Source organism: Taurulus bubalis (genome assembly GCF_910589615.1).
Source record: "Taurulus bubalis genome assembly, chromosome: 16".
Taxonomy (NCBI): Eukaryota; Metazoa; Chordata; class Actinopteri; order Perciformes; family Cottidae; genus Taurulus; species Taurulus bubalis.
In genome coordinates, this window is record NC_136604.1 from 14107608 (window position 1) to 14125323 (window position 17716).

General features: G+C 42.0%; 1 protein-coding gene across 1 annotated transcript in view; it reads left to right on the top strand.

The window, feature by feature from the left end:
* Positions 1–17716, top strand: part of dync1i1a (dynein cytoplasmic 1 intermediate chain 1a) — a gene marked incomplete at both ends in the record, with an annotated part of 50124 nt that overhangs the window by 21821 nt on the left and 10587 nt on the right. Inside the window, 8 exons of the mRNA XM_079232226.1 lie at positions 1105–1200; positions 3229–3400; positions 4720–4819; positions 5033–5158; positions 14924–15070; positions 16693–16806; positions 17029–17162; positions 17520–17664. Of these exons, the coding sequence (XP_079088352.1) occupies positions 1105–1200; positions 3229–3400; positions 4720–4819; positions 5033–5158; positions 14924–15070; positions 16693–16806; positions 17029–17162; positions 17520–17664 (1034 nt within the window). The remainder of the gene's footprint in view (positions 1–1104; positions 1201–3228; positions 3401–4719; positions 4820–5032; positions 5159–14923; positions 15071–16692; positions 16807–17028; positions 17163–17519; positions 17665–17716) is intronic.

Genomic DNA, 17716 nt, shown 5'->3' on the forward strand with positions numbered 1-17716 from the left:
AGAGTGAGACATGACACGTCTGAGAGTGTGATGTAGTCACTTCCTCCCGCTGGACTGAGCGACTGTTGTCAGCTTGACCCTGCGCCAGTTAACCCCTCGCCACCCCTGGCACTGCAGGCGTGGGCCCCGGGTGTGTGTGTTTGAGAGAGAGAGAGAAAGACAGAGTGTATGTGTGTGTAGCGTGTGTGTTGGCAGACCACAGGTGTCTGGTCACGGTGTCAGGGTGTTAAGAGGTCTTCTGAGGGCCCCCCAACTCTCAGCATCTGTTTCGGAGGGAGGGATTGGCAGAAAAGGGGAGGAGAGGTTGGCAAGGGTTACCAACACATACCCTGAGGGGTGTGAGGCTGGTTGGGAGGGGGGGAGGGGCAGTAGCTGACAAGCAGGTGCCTATGTTGACAGTAACCCTTCATACTTGAACCCCACCTCTTTCCAAACACACACGCACACTGCACACACTTACAATAAATCCTGAAAAGGCAAGCGTAATTGCAGAGCCTGATTGGAGGGAATGCAGAGGGAATCCCCTTTTACACACACACACACACACACACACACACACACACACACACACACACACACACACACACACACACACACACACACACACACACACATCATTGGATCTTTTTGCTTGGGGTCAAAGGTGAAATCAAAAGAGGAGAGCTCACACAACTCTGACATTTCCTGCTGTTCGTGTGTGTGTGTGTGTGTGTGTGTGAGATTGTGTGCACAATGTCCACACATGCAGACCATGTGAACACATGCTACAGCTTCAACACAGATTTGGGCACAGTCCTGTTTCCTGTTGGGAGTATTTTTCCCAAGACCATGTATACTTAATATTCATAAGCAACAGGAATGGAAACTCTTTACTTTATTGTGTTTTCTAAAAAATAAAAAATAAAAATCTGAGTGCGTGTGTCTGTAAATGAAAGCCATTTGGACCAAATGTTAGTTAGTCAGGTGTACCGGTGCATGTCTGGCAGTGATTATTTTGCTAAGAAGGGGGGGAAGGCAGACAGCGGGAGGTCGAAGAAAATTGGAACAGCTGTTGATTAACATGAGTGCTCTCTTTCTTTCTTTCTTTTTTTAACTCTCTTTCAGTGGAGGAGGAAGAGGAGGATGAAGGGATGCTGGAGGTGAAGCCAGGCCCTGAGTCTGAGCAGCAGGATGAAGATGACAATGGGGAAAACAAAGAAGGTACAAAGGATTGATTTATGATGGGAGAGTTACAACTATCAGCTGTTATATGTTCAGAGATTCTTAATCACCTCATTAATTCAGGTGTAAATGTCCTCCTGCGTGTAAATACTTTATGTCGCTGTTGTACTCCCAATTACTGCGAACACAAAACTTCCCATTCTTTACCCTCCGGTCTCTTTCTTCTTCGACTTCTCACATGTTGTTGGTCAAACAGTCACGAAACACGGCCACTTGTGTGTGACACCCTCAGCCAGTCAGTGGGTGTATCAGATGGAGGAATGGGGGTAGGTTACGGCGGGGGTTAAGGCGGGTCCAGCATATCAGCTCCATGGCATGTGGGGGTCAGCGCTGATTAAAAACCTGTCATTTGACCCCCCGACCACACTTCAAAGTTGAGAGGAATGGAGAAGTGTGTCTGTGGATGCCTATGTGGATGGTTGGTGCGGTGAAATATGGAGAAAAAAGAGCTTCGGTGGGTAAACACACAGCATATGATGGACACAAAGATTGATAGACATATTCATATTCAAACACACACGCATAAGCACAACTCGGTACCGAATGTGACTCAAGCACACACATCAACAGATGTATGCACACACGCACTCATAAACACACAGTCATCCGTCTTCTCTCCATCCTGGCCTATTAGAAGGTCTGGCCTTTGATCTCTGCCTCTCGATTCACTGGGTCTTTTCTGACAACTCATAAGAAATACAAAGGGATGGGGGGGATCAAAGTCAAGAGGCAGGGTAAAGGTCGATATATGTGTGTCTGTGCATGCTTGTGTGTGTAAAATTGCATGTGTGCTTGGGGACAGTGACTTCAAAAACCGGACGCCGTGCTGTGCAGCCATTACGTTCAAAGGGAGGCGTCCTGCTCAAAGGGCTTTGTTTTTCTCTTGTTTATGAAGTTCTTGCTGTTGGGTTTTATTGGAATAGATGCATTAGGAGCTGTTTGTAGTTTCTTATCCTGGATGGGATTCTGGTTTTGATAGAGATGAAGTGAATGTTAATCGGACATTGGAAACACGTGATGTACATTTTTTGCATGTGCAGAAGTAGACATGACAATTACTGCGTACAGTACAACAAGATACAGCAAGGTATCTATACTTGTATTCCTGTCATTAGCTGGCTCACAGTCCAGACAACACACAGGACGAAGGTCAAACAAGAAACAATTGATCTTTTTATTTTGAACCAAAATAATGAGATGTGACCAAACAGTACTTCAGTGCTTCAGTTCACTCATTCTGGTGAAACATATGTTATGAAGGTGTTGCATGCTAAGACAAAACACTACACAAAGCAACCAAACCAGAAGAGAGAGGGAGACGGACTGAACTGGTCAGCTTTGTTGGCTCATCAACCCGGCTGGACACAGGAGGGGTCATCAGCGAATGTTGCAATGTCAGTTGAATCGAATAAATAGATATTTCTCAGTTTAAGGCTCAATTAATTTACTTTATTAAAAATGCCATATTCAAATGCATCATTCTTTGTTTTGCCAAAAAAAGGAGGAAACAAAACTTTGTGTAATGTATACTTTAAATATAAATAAAGGTAAATAGAGAAGGTGCAACGCGCTAGTTTGAACCTTAGCAATGTAAGCCCATTTATATTTGTTATTGATTATAAGAAACTTATGCCACAAATACTGTACTGTGATAATCTATTCATCATGTAAATCCAATTGTAAAGCAAAATGCCAAACATTCCCAACTTGTAGCTTCTCAGTTTGGAGTATTTGCTGCTTTTCTTTGTCTTATAACTATAATAAGTGCAATATCTTTGGGATTTGGACTATTGGGCCGAGTTTGTAGATGACGTCTTGGGCTTCAAGTAAGTATGATGGGCATTGTTCACTGACATTTTATAGAACAAATAATAGTTTAAAAATATTTGTTAGATTAATCAATAATGAAAGTATCTGTTGTAAACCCAGCTGTGGGTGCACTGGGGGCAATGTACGCACATAAGGCTTTTTCACACGCTTGTGTCTGTTTCATGTTCCTTTCTCCAGGCTCATTTCCAGTTCTGCGGGAACTGACAGAGGAGGAGAGGCAGCAGATCCTGCACTCCTCTGAGTTTCAGAGTTTCTTCGACTGCAGCATCCGGGTGATGGAGAGAGCTCTGGCCGAAGACGGCAATATCTTCTTTGACTACAGCGGCCGGGACCTGGAGGACAAAGAGGGGTGAGCAGAGAGAGGGGCAGGAGGAGTGAGAGAGGAACGAGTCTGTGTTTGGATATCAGAGCACATGTGAGTGTTTACTTGCATGCCTTAAACTGAGAAATGTGAAAAGACTGACTCATGCCCACTGTGTCAATCTAGGGGCCTGGGCTCATCTTTGTTCTTCAAAATGCATGTCTTCCTGCTGATGTCACACTCTCTGGGGGTTGAAAACTCCTGTGAACTGACACAAGAGCGTTGTCTTACTATCTGAAGAGTTGCCTCCGAATGGAGGTTAATCAAAGTGTCGGTTGAAGTTATAAGAGTCATAAGTGCAACGCTGTTTTAGTATACTGCTCTGCCATTATAGAAGAATGCAGCTCACTTCGGCTTTGACCACTGCAGCCACAGAGAAGCATCAAGCCTGTGGTCAAATAGAGATTATGTCTAAAACAGGCCATACACTCCTCTTCTTTTTTCCACGGAAATGCCATTTATGAAATTGTAACAACATAACCTACATTTTATGACATTGTTTTTTACCACTATTAATTCTCACATAGCATTGAAGACAAAGTGGATCATTCACACTGATTACTGCACATAATCTGTTGTAATTAGCACTCAAATAATGATCTATTTATAACTGAAGGTCTGGAAACTGAGTTGACTTTGGACACAAAGACAAAACTGTGATGACACAACTTTCTGAAATGACGGAACAATCTGCACAGGATCTAGTTGACCACATGCAACATGTTGGCTGAAACTACTGACTCACGACAGCCAGTCAGACTGCTCTCTCACCAGATTCTGCTGATGTCTATTAAATATGCTGAGCTGTTAGAGGCTGACTAGAGACAATACTTTTCAACACAGACGGCCAACTGTCGACTCGGTGTGTCAGGACACTTTTGTGTACATTAGATGACATTTTATTTCAATCACTGAGCTTCATTCCGAAATACTTTATGTCAGACACAACCATGTCATTTGTTTGTTTCTACCATGCTGTACTTTGAACTATGTTTGACTAAAGTTATGTATTTTCAATCAATTTATATTTCTGATATATGTCATGATAAATGAATGAATTCCACTTTTAGCAATCAGTTAGGTGTAATGCAGCTCTGTCATTGAATCAGCAAATAGTGTCTGCCTTAACCGCAATGCATTAAGTAAAAATAAAATGCTGCACTTCCTCCGTACTTACTATGGCTAGTACACTTTGTGAATATCCAGATTGGAGGTATTAACAGTGATCACAAAAGACCCCTTCAGACAGAAGGATATTTTTGTATATTGGCAGGTTATCTCACATTATTTTATTGTCTTTTTTTCAGAGACTCTGGGAGCGGCTCCAGTCTGTCCCTCAGTAGACTCTTCTACGACGAACACTGGTCGAAACATCGCGTGATCACCTGCCTGGATTGGTCCCTTCAGGTGAGGCCAGCAATCAATTTGAACTCAAACAATGCACAATGAACATGTTCTTCCATTTAGCAAAACTATACATTCCCAAATTTGAAATCTTGGCACCAATTATGCACATGTTAAGCATCACTATTAAAAGATGTACTTTCATTCGTCTCTCTCTCTCTCTCTCTCTCTCTCTCTCTCTCTCTCTCTCTCTCTCTCTCTCTCTCTCTCCCTCAGTATCCTGAATTGCTGGTCGCCTCCTATAATAATAATGAAGATGCTCCTCATGAACCAGATGGTGTTGCGTTGGTATGGAACATGAAATTTAAGAAGGCCACACCAGAATACATCTTTCATTGTCAGGTATTTAAATTTATCAACTTATCAGATTTTCATAACTATAGAATATGATGTCAGGTAAGTTAGTTGTGCTCTTTGTGTTTTTTTTTCCTCTGTTTTGTGGGTGGTTATTTGCAAGCATCAATCTGTCACAGAGCTACATGCTGAAAAAAAGAACAAAACATTTTCCTCTCATCTCCTTGTTTGTGTCTCAGAATTTCGCTCTGAAAAGCACCATTATTCTCCTCTACTTTTCATACCTCACATAGCAACCCAACAGGCGGTCCATCGGGTAATCTTGTTCCTCTGTTCCACCCTATAATGACGGCACCTTTGTAGCTGAAAAATAAAGAGTGAAGGAAAGGGAAATGAGAAGCGGCTCCACATGCGTTCATTTGACCCTCCAGATTGGATTAAAGCTGACCGCTGCCACTAGAGGCAAGTTTTAATGGAAGAAACTTGGTGGGAAAGAAACTCATTGATGGGTGAAATGCTAATAGCAAGTGACACTGAGAAAATGGTAGGGAGGAGAGAAGGGATGGAAGGATTGGGTGTGAGGGCTTCACGGCTCACACGAGACAGGCAAGGCCATATAGAGACGTCTCTGTAGTAAAATGATGTGGCCTACCACTTCCTAATCCTACGCTGCCACATGTGTGTGTTAGCCCACCCACATTGACGCTGCGTCTAGTGTCAGCTTCTGTGTTTTCAATAATGACACGTCTTCCTCAAACACAGCATTGTAAATGTATAAATACACCTGTACTCGTATTAATGTCAAAGAAAGTCACCTCACTGCTCAGAAATAATGTTAGAAATGCACACACGTACTCTCGCATTTTTAAGTTCCATTCAAACAACGGAAATAGATTTTCTCTCCTTTTTCAAACACATACAGAACCACATATTCCTGCAGACCACATGCTGCGTGCAAATATTTCAATATGAAGCTCGCCATACAAGTCTAGCGCCATAATGGATTTTTAAAGCACTCCGTTCTTTCACTGCACCATAATTTATGCCGCTGCTGAAATCCATGTGGTCTTACGGATAGATTACAGTGATGTGTCTTGTAGCTGTACGATTCAGTAGTTTTCCATGCGGTTCTCTGACGAAATATGTACAGTACATCTGACTTTATTAACAACGTGGTTTCTGAGCATGCTGATCTGTGAATCACGAGTGTGTAATATTAGCCGTTTGGGAACAAGGATATTTGTGTTAGCAGCTGATAAAATGCTCAGTTTATCAAAAGGTGGCAATCAGCTGCTAATGTGTACAACAGAGGTGAACCGTGCTCAAGTGGAAATGTGATCTGGAATACAATGGCGCCTGTTTTGCATTGAAAAACTGAAATGGCCATCTGTAAAATAACAAAGCATTGTAATTGTTTTTTGTTTTTGATTCTGCAACTCATGCAAAGCACAGGGGATGTGCATTAGATGAAGTGATATCAAATGGAGAAAAGACAGACGAAAAATTGAGAGAACAGAAAATCCCAAGTGCCCCACTTTCCTACCGCCCCCATGTTAGTCAGTGAGCGAGTGTGGCCTGGGGCCGTGCCATGGTCTCTTTATGAGGGGAGAAGGAAAAGTGAATGACAGAAAAAACAGAGGAAGGAGGATAGAGTGGGGAGCAAATGAACAGGGACTTATAAATCATTTAAACCGAAGAGGATACATGGAGATGAAATAGAAAGAAAGAAGTCCTTATGAATCAGCTATGACTTCCCCTGTCACTGTTGGATTTGGTAGAGACGCGCACAGGAGTGGTTAGACGAGAGGAAAGAGGAGTAGACTTTTTTTTTTCTTGCTGTTTCGTTCTGCAAACAGAGTCGCGACTCCCTAGTTAGCTGCGGATCAGATGGCTCTTAATGTGCGAGCATGTTCTGCCGTTTAACCCCCCAAAACCACAGGGCTGGGTGCCTCCTCCCCTCTTTTTCTCTACTTTCTCCTATTTTTCCTTTCACCTTCCACCTCCCCATCCTCAGCTGAAGGAACAGAGAGGCCAACTGTTCACATGCGTTCTGTTTGCATTTGTTGCAAGTTTCTATCTGGTGGATGTGGATGGTTAGGTAGATGGCTATTTGTGTGTATGCACGTGTTATTGTGAGTATCATACACACGTGTAAAGGCGGTGGCGCTTGTGTGTGTGTGTGTGTGTGTGTGTGTGTGTGTGTGTGTGTGTGTGTGTGTGTGTGTGTGTGTGTGTGTGTGCAGTATACAAAAGAATGACAGTGCTGGGTCGGTATTGGAGGGTTGGGGTTTGTGGTTGAGGTCGGCTGCAGCAGGGTCTTTATTGTATAAGGTTATGGCTTATAGAAGGCTTCATGTTTCATATGGGGTTTTGGTGAGGTCAAGCTTCTACATTTCTTGCCTGGCTGTGTGCAGTTTGCCCAATGGTCTGAGCAATGCAAAACACTGTTCTTTAAAAAAATAAAACAAATACAACCTCTTATTCAGTGATACAGGGTTTGATTATCTCAGTTATTTCCTGTGCAGTTGTATTTGTTGATGGATTTTTTGTAGCTGTATTTTGGTTCAGATTACATTTTGGAATATCATTGTTTGGACTTATTTCTTCGACTTTGATTAAGTAAAACATTGGAAATATGACAGTTTAATTTCGGGAGGCAGTTACAATCTGGGAATTCTACATTAAAATGTTTGGCATAATGCAGCAGTGTTGTAAAATGACATTCTAATGCAAGTGCAAGGTAGACAGAGAGGTCCTCGTATGATAAATGTTATTCTCTTGTGGACTAAATAAATCTGACAGTTATGCATTTAATGTTCCATTTCTTTCTCTTCTTCCTGCTTTTGCTGTTTTTTCCTCCCGTCTTTAAGCTCTTATATTAGGTGAAGGGTAAACAACCGTACAATTCTGAATTAAAGCCATTCACGTGAATACTGTGGCTTTCAATTTCTTGTAATGTTAATAGTGACATTTCACTTTGGATGGAAAGTAAAATATTAACAGCATAAAAAGATACTTCAATTTCAGAAAGATTTGATTGCAGATTTAGCGAGTAAATTTTTAGTAATAAGTGATATTTAGCTCCATTGGAGTTACATACTTTACACATTTTTGGTTATGCTCTCTCTTCATTCAGCGTCTGTTGTTCTTTGTGATGGTAAATGATGTACATCTGGTTTATGTTAAACTCTTTTATTATTACGAATTGCATGAAGCAAACTACGTATATCATGGTCCTCTAACTCTGCTTAATTTTAGATCGTTAAAAAACTATATCTGAAATGAAACAGTATCACAGTACACTAGGGGGCTTTCTACAATCGCCTTAAAGACCCGTGGCAGTTTCCTGACCCCACTTAGGAGCCATTGATCTGTAATATAGTGGAGGAAGTGTGTGATCCATCAGCGTGTCGGTTGGGTTTGTACTTTAGGAAAGGGGCTGCCGTTGCTGTGCATTCTGGTCTCAGTTGAGCATGTCTCCCCTCATCACGCTCGTCTCAGCAGTTGGACCCATCATCGCCCCATCTCAGTTGGGTCCAATCTTGTAACTTCACACCAGCCTCTCAAGTGGGCAAAGTCACACCACATTAAAGGGCCCGTTTGACTTAAAACCTCTCCCGAACCCCCCAAACCACACGCCTCCCTGTCACAACCCCCGCCGCTACTGTCATATTCCATTGGACTCAGTCATATTTTTATTAATATCTTGCTGCTTTGGTCCCTAGACCTTTAACACTTCCAGAAAGGTTGAGTAAGAAGAGCAGAGCAGAAGGAGAGTGGGAGGGAGGGCGAGGCCAGATTACTTTAGAAAGAGAGAACAGTCCAACGACATTATTCACAGATCTTTTCTAAGTGGGAACCCATGTGACATTAAACTTGAGGATGAAGCTGCATTGTGTTCAGAAAGCTGAGCAGAGAAGTCCTGTCAATGCTCGCTGAACACATGAACTAAGACTGTGGGACTGACTGTAATTGATTTGCAGCACACAACACAGATGTAGCTTTGACTGACACAATAATATACATTTGATTTTTTTGTACAGTTTTATTGGTATTATACAAAGACATTTAAAGCAGTCTGTCTTTCCAGTGGATGTTGCTCATTAATAAAGAAGAACTAGGAACTCAGGAAAAACGTTGATGTGTGACTCCGAGTCTGGTATTAAACCTGACATTTGATTCTTCTAAATCAGAGCACATTTTCATTTCATTTAGCCACTGTTCTTTATTTAATACTGATCCATTCAGCAGTTTGGCATATTTTGTAAATGATGAAAAGAATAAAAGGAAAAGTTCAATGTTTGAGGAGAAAGATGTAAATTACACCCGGTTAGCTAAGCTAAGCTAAACATCTGAAAAACAGGGGAACTGCTCACTAAAATACACATACCAACGCCTCTGAAGCTCAATAGTTGACATGTTGTATCTTGTTGGTTCAATTTCTACAAAAACTGCAGTGTAAGAACAACCAGTTGTGGTCCTTTCGAGGCTATTTTATGTGCTGGACTATTCCTTCCAGGCTGCATCTGGTATCGTCTTTGCGAGGTGGCCAGCAAGAAAGCTAATAAGCACATACTCTCCAAACCCAGGTATTAAAAGAAGTATTGTTTCAGTATCAGTGCAGAATCTTTGTCTAGTTTTTACACTAATATCGAGAAGTTTGGTGCGTGTGGTAATACTGCGATAAATGTGTTTGGACCACCGACTTGAGGAAGAACTCAATACCAGAATAGAATAGATCACTGTATGGATGAGCCACAAACCAGCAAACGTGAAACAATGAGCCAAGCAAACAACTAAGATGTGGAAACTGAAGGGATCGGAGCTCTACGAGGCAGAGAAAGGCCTGTTTGTCTTCCCAGAGCCTCCTTCCTCATGCTCTCGCTCCCTCAAACCCTCATTCTATGCCTGCTGAAATTGAGACTCGACATGGTATTTCTCTCTCTTTGCCAGAAACCACAGAGTGACAAAATCCGTGGGGTGTCATAAACGAGTGAAGCCAGGGGGAGAAAGGGAGGAGAAAGGTGGTTGAGAGGAGGGGGGGGGAAGTTGAGAAGCGGGGATGCAAGGGAAGACAGTCGGATCCATCTGGTCCTGATAAGGCGGAGTGGAAAACAGATGAGTGTGGTGAGCGAGGGGGGGGGGGATGGAGCATGGATCTACTTGAGAGGATATACTGTCTGGCGTGCACTGTCAGCCCCCGACCTCCCTCTTTCTTCTCACCATAGCACTATTGCTCCATTTCTGCCTTCCCAAGCCGACTTAAGCAACAGTTTGTTGCCCGAGGAAAGAACGAAAGAGAGGAGGAGGCAACAAAGAAGGGAGTGTTCGCCTCTCTCCAGCTTTCTTTCTCTTTCTGTCATTCCTTCGAACCACCCTAATCCCTTGCTGGGTGCCATCTTTCATCAGTGCCTACCATGTGTGTATTATCCTCTACAGAACACTTCCCATCAATATAATGAGGGCTGCCAGAAGCACTTAGCCTTGTGAGCCTATGGGAGATGTGGTAGACGATACTTTGTGTGTTTGAGTTTCTCTCCCTCTCGCACACACACGCAAACACACAGCAGACCTTGCCCGGGGAAAGAAATGAAACCCACTGTTCTGACTGCAAGAGTGTCTCCCTGTAAAACGTCCACATTTTTATCTCAGGCCTGATATACCAAAGCGACTCTCTCCGCTGCTTTTTCTTCCGGGAGCTGTCACTCCCCTCTTCCCCTCCGTCTGGGCTGGCAGCAGATGACTTGGCAGGTGTCTGACCCGCGCCGCATGTCAGATGAGAACCATCCACAGAGCCGCTCTGCGTTTTGGAAATGAAATGTCAGGCTCGGTATCGAGTCAGCCCTGATATGCGGGAGCATTGTTGACACAAGCGTTGTGGAGGTGTTATTGAGGTAGATGTGGTGCTTGTGTGACTGATATGTCGAAACCGATCAATCTAAACTGAAGAGGAGCTGCAGGGGTTAGAAGGGGCTGTATTTGATTTAAAAGGAAAAGTTTGAGATTTGTGGTAAAATGTGTTTATTCAAGAGTTAGATGAGAACTGATTGATGCTAAGGTTTGTATGCAAAGTATGAAGCTGCATTCAGCAACAGGCTTATTCAGTTTCGCACTAAGATTGGTGACTCAACAGCAACTCTAAAGCTCACTAATTGACGTGTAACTCATTTGTTTGATACGTAGAGAAACCAACAGTTGGCCTTCTTTTGGAAGGTTATGTAGCGAACCGGGTACTTTCTGGAACTGGTCCTGGCCAATTGTCCAGGCGAGCATTTTTCTCCTGTTTTCAGTTTTTGTGTTGAGCTGTTTGTGTTGGCTAAAGCTTCCTATAGAGTGCTGCAGGGACGACGTATTTTTGAAGGCCAACCTGTAAATTAGCAATACACTGGTTCCCTCGACAAAAAGCCTATGTGATTTTTCCACTTACGCTCCACAGTGTTTTATGTCGCATAACAAAACATGAAAATCTCTTAAACTTGTGTTAATCACAACTCATTTCCGGGTTTTAGGACTCCTTCCATCAACGCCCTATTTATCACACGTGAGAATGGTTTCTTATTTGTCTCTCAAGAAGAAAGTATTTCTCAAAATGTCAATCTTTTTCTTTAATTCAGAATATTAGCTTTTTAGTCATGTTTACACTGTGTGATAACTTATATATTTTCATCTATGCAAAATAATTTGAGTCATTGAGGGTAAAGGCTCTTCGATGAATAGAAAGTTAACAGAGAGACAGAAATCCCACCAAAACACAAGCCAGCACTCCATAATTCAGCTTTAAACTCAGTCATTAATTTCCGATATGACATTGAAATTGAGAATCCGCTTTAGAGTGTCAACCAATTCTCCTTGAGCTTAAATCATAAACTTCCTCATAGCGCGGGACAAATTGATCTTATTTCATACCGTACATTTAAAAGGCATAGAACTCCAAAACATATGTGCTGATGTGACATTTTGATTAGAAGCATTGAGGGAGAATGGCTTTTATGTTAAGTCCAAGCTCGCTGCTGGCAGGCGCCTCAAAGTACACTACCGGGACAAAGCCGGGATAATTTTCAGTAGCTCTTTCACTGAGCTTGACAGTACACGAGGGGAATGATGGCATAACGTGTGGTTTCTTAAAGAGTGGATTCAGAGTTTAGGCAGGATTTTTCCTCTTAAGATGGGGACACTGATAGGGCTTAGGAGTTAAACTAACATATGGAGCGAATAGACGGGGCTCTTGACTTTATTTGGCTTCTCTTTGTCGTTACTCATGTGGGGTTGGGATGTTTATTTAGCTTGATAACCGGTGGAAGAATGACAAGAAAGAGAAGAGAGTCGGGATGGTTTCTATTTGTGTCTGTGTGCTTGTGAATTTGTGTGTTTATTTTGGAATTGTTGATGGTGTTAATAGTGAGAAAAAAATAATTGTCTCATTTTAATTTTTCCTGCAAAGATCAAAGAGAGGAAGGAAGGTTTCAAATGTGGCATTCATATATTTGAGGTAGTATACTGTTAAATTTGAACAATCTGGAGTACAACATAGACTAAGATATACACAATTTAAATGAGAAATTACTCTTTTATAGCAGTCCTATGGTTTCTTTCTCGTTATGCATAAAGATACCGTAAGCATTAACAGAGTAAGTGATGATGGAGGAAAAAGACACTATTCAAGTTTTTGGGAAATGCATTGAGCTTAATTTATCTTAGCTTAGCATAAAGACTGGTGAGAGGGAGAAACTTGAAGCTAAGTTGATGCCACTAGCCTTTTTTTAATGAACAAATTTAATTTAATTTTTTAAGAATTCAGAATCAAGAAACATTCAGACAGCAGCCCGTCATCCCAAAACTCTTGTGTATTAAAAGAAAGTGATCAAGTTGGAGGCAGACACATCCATGTGTATTTGAGAATGAGAGCTCTCGTCTTGACATTTGTCCTGAAGTAGTTTTACTGTTAAAAATCTTCTTGCCATGATTTTTTAAACTGTTGGCATCCATACACACACTGTAGGCAAGATTAGGAATATTTGTTCAAAAAACAAGGGTACAATTGCAATTTGTACTTCCTCCTTCTAGGTTCTTTAGACAGTTTGGAGATTATTGTAATGTAATTGTTGGTGATTTTAATGCACATATTATATATTACTGGCTATTTTTACATGGCCGTGTAAATAAACTTTAGAGAGTGCCAAAGTTCAGTTTATTTTGAGCCGCGACATCTGAAGCGACTCCCGAGCTATTCTCAGAAGAAACAACAAAAAAAAAAAATGAAAAAGTGTGCAGTGTTTTCTTTCTCTCTGATTTGTTTTCCAGTCTCCTTTCAAAAGAAACTGGGGTTTGGAGTTGGCTGCTTTGCAGATAGTGTGGTGGCAGGGACAGAGCGGGGGCGAGGCACAAAGGAGAGAAATAAAAAAAAAAGACGAATGTTCTGCTTTTTCTAAACATGAACTGCCATTGTTAGATTTCCTCCCTATCTAGTAACAGCTGGTCCCCAAAACTGCCAATGACCACATTGAATATTAGCACATTAGTGCCTTGTGTCTAAAGCATGTACGTGACGTAAAAACAGATTTGAAATGAACGATGCCTCGCTCGACACTTGGCATCCTGCAGCCTCAGCAGTTTATAAATGCGCTGCTTTGTTCACTATTAATTTATGAATCAGTTTGTTTTGAAAGGGGACATTCGCATGCGGGGATTCATGTAAGCATTATAGTTTCATAGAACGACTAATGGATTCATTAAGTTATTCAAATATGAATTTCCTTGTATTTGAATTCTTAACATCCTAATGTCTAATTCTCTATTAAACCACCAGTTCAAGGTAGTAGTATCATCAGGTTTTAGGCCACTAACCATTTGCAACATAGAATAATTAAAACTTTATTGTTGATGTATTCACATAAATCTGGCAAACAATAATTAATGACTATCTTTTCTTCCAAACAGCGTCTCACAGCTGTTGTTCAACAACAAAATGGCTGACATATCGTTTTCTGGAACACTAAAACTGTCAAGGACGGTTTTCCAACAAAATCTATGACCGTATTTGGCAACGATGCTTTAAATTGTGATGTGTGTCAGTGAGCTTCTCGTTTAATGCTCTCTTGGCCTTATATTGCCGGTAAATTAGGATTATGCAGCTTCACTGGATGGATGGTTGGATAAATGGATGGAGGGAGGGGTGAACTTGACAATGCATAACAGCACTTTACCCTCCTGGAGCGATACAATGCTGAAACATTTTCTCATAACTCCACAGCACAGAGGCTTCAGTGGTTCTGCGTGAGGGAAGCCCATATGGGACGATCAGTGAAGAGGAACCAAGACTCAATAAACACGCCATTGGGGAGGGAGGGAGTTCAAGGGTGCGCTTGTCATGTTGGAGGCTACAGTGAGCGCTCTGGTGGCTGCTGGGGTTTTGATGCTGTAATGTGAAACGGCTGGGGGAAGAGGACTACAATTCCCCTCTTTGTCTGGTCTCCGCCCCAGCGTCACCCCTCTGTCCTCTCCTCAGTGGACCCTCACCGTAGCCAAACTCATCATCTCCCTCTCCGTCTATCTCTCGATGGCCCGCCACCCATCACGATGCCTTGATCACTCGTTCTCACTCATGCTCCGTCTCGCGTTACCGTTTTTCGCTTCATATCTTTCTTTGTTTTAGCTGTTTTCTCGCTTTCTGTTGTTTTATCTACACATTTCATCTGACTGAACCATTTCTATCCTCACCATGTTCCTTGCTCTGTCAGTTGATGAGTTAAATAAAACACCAGAATATTCTGCAGTGATTCTGTCATCTCATCCTCTCCCCTCCTCTCTCCTCAGTCTCCCGTAGTATCTGTGGGCTTCGCCAGGTTTCATCCCAACCTGGTTGTGGGGGGCACTTACTCGGGACAAATCGTCCTGTGGGACAACCGCAGTCACCGTCGGACCCCCGTCCAGAGGACTCCTCTGTCTGCCGCTGCTCACACTGTAAGACATCTAGTCCAGCTCAATAAACTGTGAATCAAAACACTGGTAAAGTGAGGCACAGCTGGGCTTTTCAGTTTTACATTACATTTCATTTAGCTGACACTTTCATCCAAAGTGTCTTACAATAAGTGCAATTCAACCATGAGTACAAATTCAGAACAACACGAATCAAGGAAGTACAATTTCTTCAATAAAGTTATACCACAAAGTGCTATCAGTAAGTGCCATTTAAGTGCTACTAACGTGCTACTACGGCGCTACCTTCCTTATTCAAGGTGTAGTCGAAAAATATGTGTTTTTAGTTTGCGACTGAAAATGTAGAGACTTTCTGCTGTCCTGATGTCAATGGGGAGCTCATTTCACAATTGAGGAGCCACATTTACAAAAAAACATACAAAAATAGTTGTAGTTTTTCAAAGCTTAAAAATCTCTATTTTAAGACGTCAACAATGGCCCTGTGAAATAATGATGACAACGTTTCAGTTCAATAATGTTTGTTGCAGACCTGGTGAAATAAGCTCTGACCTAAATTAAAAGCTCCCTGTTGTGTTTTAATTAGTTACATAAAACAATAATGACAATTATTCAGTAGAAACATTATTTTTATAATGTGTCATATAAACATCCTGATATCTGTATATGTATTAAATTAGATCACATTACTGCAACTATAGATTTTACATGATAGCACTGCAGCTTTGACACTGATTATTTTCACAATACAAAACACACACACACACGCACACACACACATACACACACACATATAAACACACAGACACACTCTTGCCTGGAGCAGTAAAACTCGAGACATAACTAAAAGGACAGCACAGTTTAGACGCTTGTGAACTCACTGACCCCTGGCAAATTACTGACCAGTATACACTAGCAATATCTTAAGACCCAAGGCCATTTATAATCACGGCTACAGAAGGCATATAGACACACACACACACACACACACGGCTGGACATCGCCCTTGCTGGAGGTATAAACTCTAAAATGTGAGGCCTGCGCTCCGGTCCTCTCCAGCAAGCTAACATGGTGCTGATTGCTGAATGGATTCTTTGTGCTGCCCAGTACACAAATCAATTGCTGCCCAGTAATGACATAATGGTTTCACACACTCCTGTCGGGAGGAACGACTGCACACTGGCATGTGAGCATGCTGCATCTGTACAAAGTAGCTCATGTTTTAAGTGTAAAATGACATTATCATGTCAGGCACATGGTTAAAAATCTAATTTAATTTATATTAGCATATTCAATTATTTGAAATATGTCTACTTTCTGCCTAATATTATCTGCCTTATATTAAATGAAAAAAAAATCTGAAATATTGAATGCCTCTAATCAGAGACAGATAAGAATGTATGATTGTGATTATAATATGCAGCAGAATAAGCTTTTTTAGTCGGGTATGTAGTTCCATATCACAGTTGCACTAAGTTACGAGCTACGGAAAGCCTCCTGCTTTAGTACCTGTTCTATTTTGCAAGTGTGCATCCCCACCCATCTCATTGATGGGCCATGTGTGTCTTTATCTGTGTGTGTGTGTGTGTGTGTGTGTGTGTGTGTGTGTGTGTGTGTGTGTGTGTGTGTGTGTGTGTGTGTGCGTGCAGCACCCAGTGTACTGCGTGAACGTGGTCGGCACACAGAATGCCAACAACCTGATCACTGTGTCTACAGACGGCAGGATGTGCTCCTGGAGCCTGGACATGCTTTCCCAGCCACAGGTACACAACACACTGAAATAATTTTAGTGTTAGTGTTCAAGCATCTGGTATTAAATGTTGATGAATGTGTATTTACATGTTTGTGTCTTTGAATGTGTGAGCTGCATATTGGCTCACATTAGTTATTCCTCCTGTGTGTGTGTGTGTGTGTGTGTGTGTGTGTGTGTGTGTGTGTGTGTGTGTGTGTGTGTGTGTGTGTGTGTGTGTGTGTGTGTGCTGTAGGAGACCATGGAACTGGTGTACAATAAATCCAAACCCGTGGCGGTGACAGGCATGGCTTTTCCCACGGGAGACGTTAACAACTATGTGGTTGGGAGTGAGGAGGGCACTGTGTACACTGCATCCAGACATGGCAGGTTGGTGGACACACACACACACACACACACACACACGGAGAAAACATCACAGACCATTCTTTGCTGGACTGGTGTTTTATGTCTTCATTTATTTGCTTTGATAATCGAGAATTACAACATCACAATCGCTGAAATGATTTAGCAAAAAAAATATTAGCAAAAGATAGCTATTATAATAGCAAATGAGACTAAAAATTACAAGAAAGAAGATTTTTCCATCAATGTTTGGATTGTTTCATTTGTCATCCATAAATGAATTTCAGTGAGACACAAACATCTTCACAGCTTTGTATTTCATCAAGTTAAGACTGGTTATGGTGGTGCTTATGAGCGTCTCATCTTTGGCTCACTCTACAGCAAGGCGGGTATCTGCGAGATGTTTGAGGGCCACCAGGGGCCGGTGACGGGCGTCAGCTGCCACGGCGCAGTGGGCACCGTCGACTTCTCCCACCTCTTCATCACATCCTCCTTTGACTGGACCGTCAAACTCTGGAGCACCAAGGTGTGTGTACTGTATGTGTGTGTGTTTGTGTGTGTGTGCAAGAGAGGAAAGG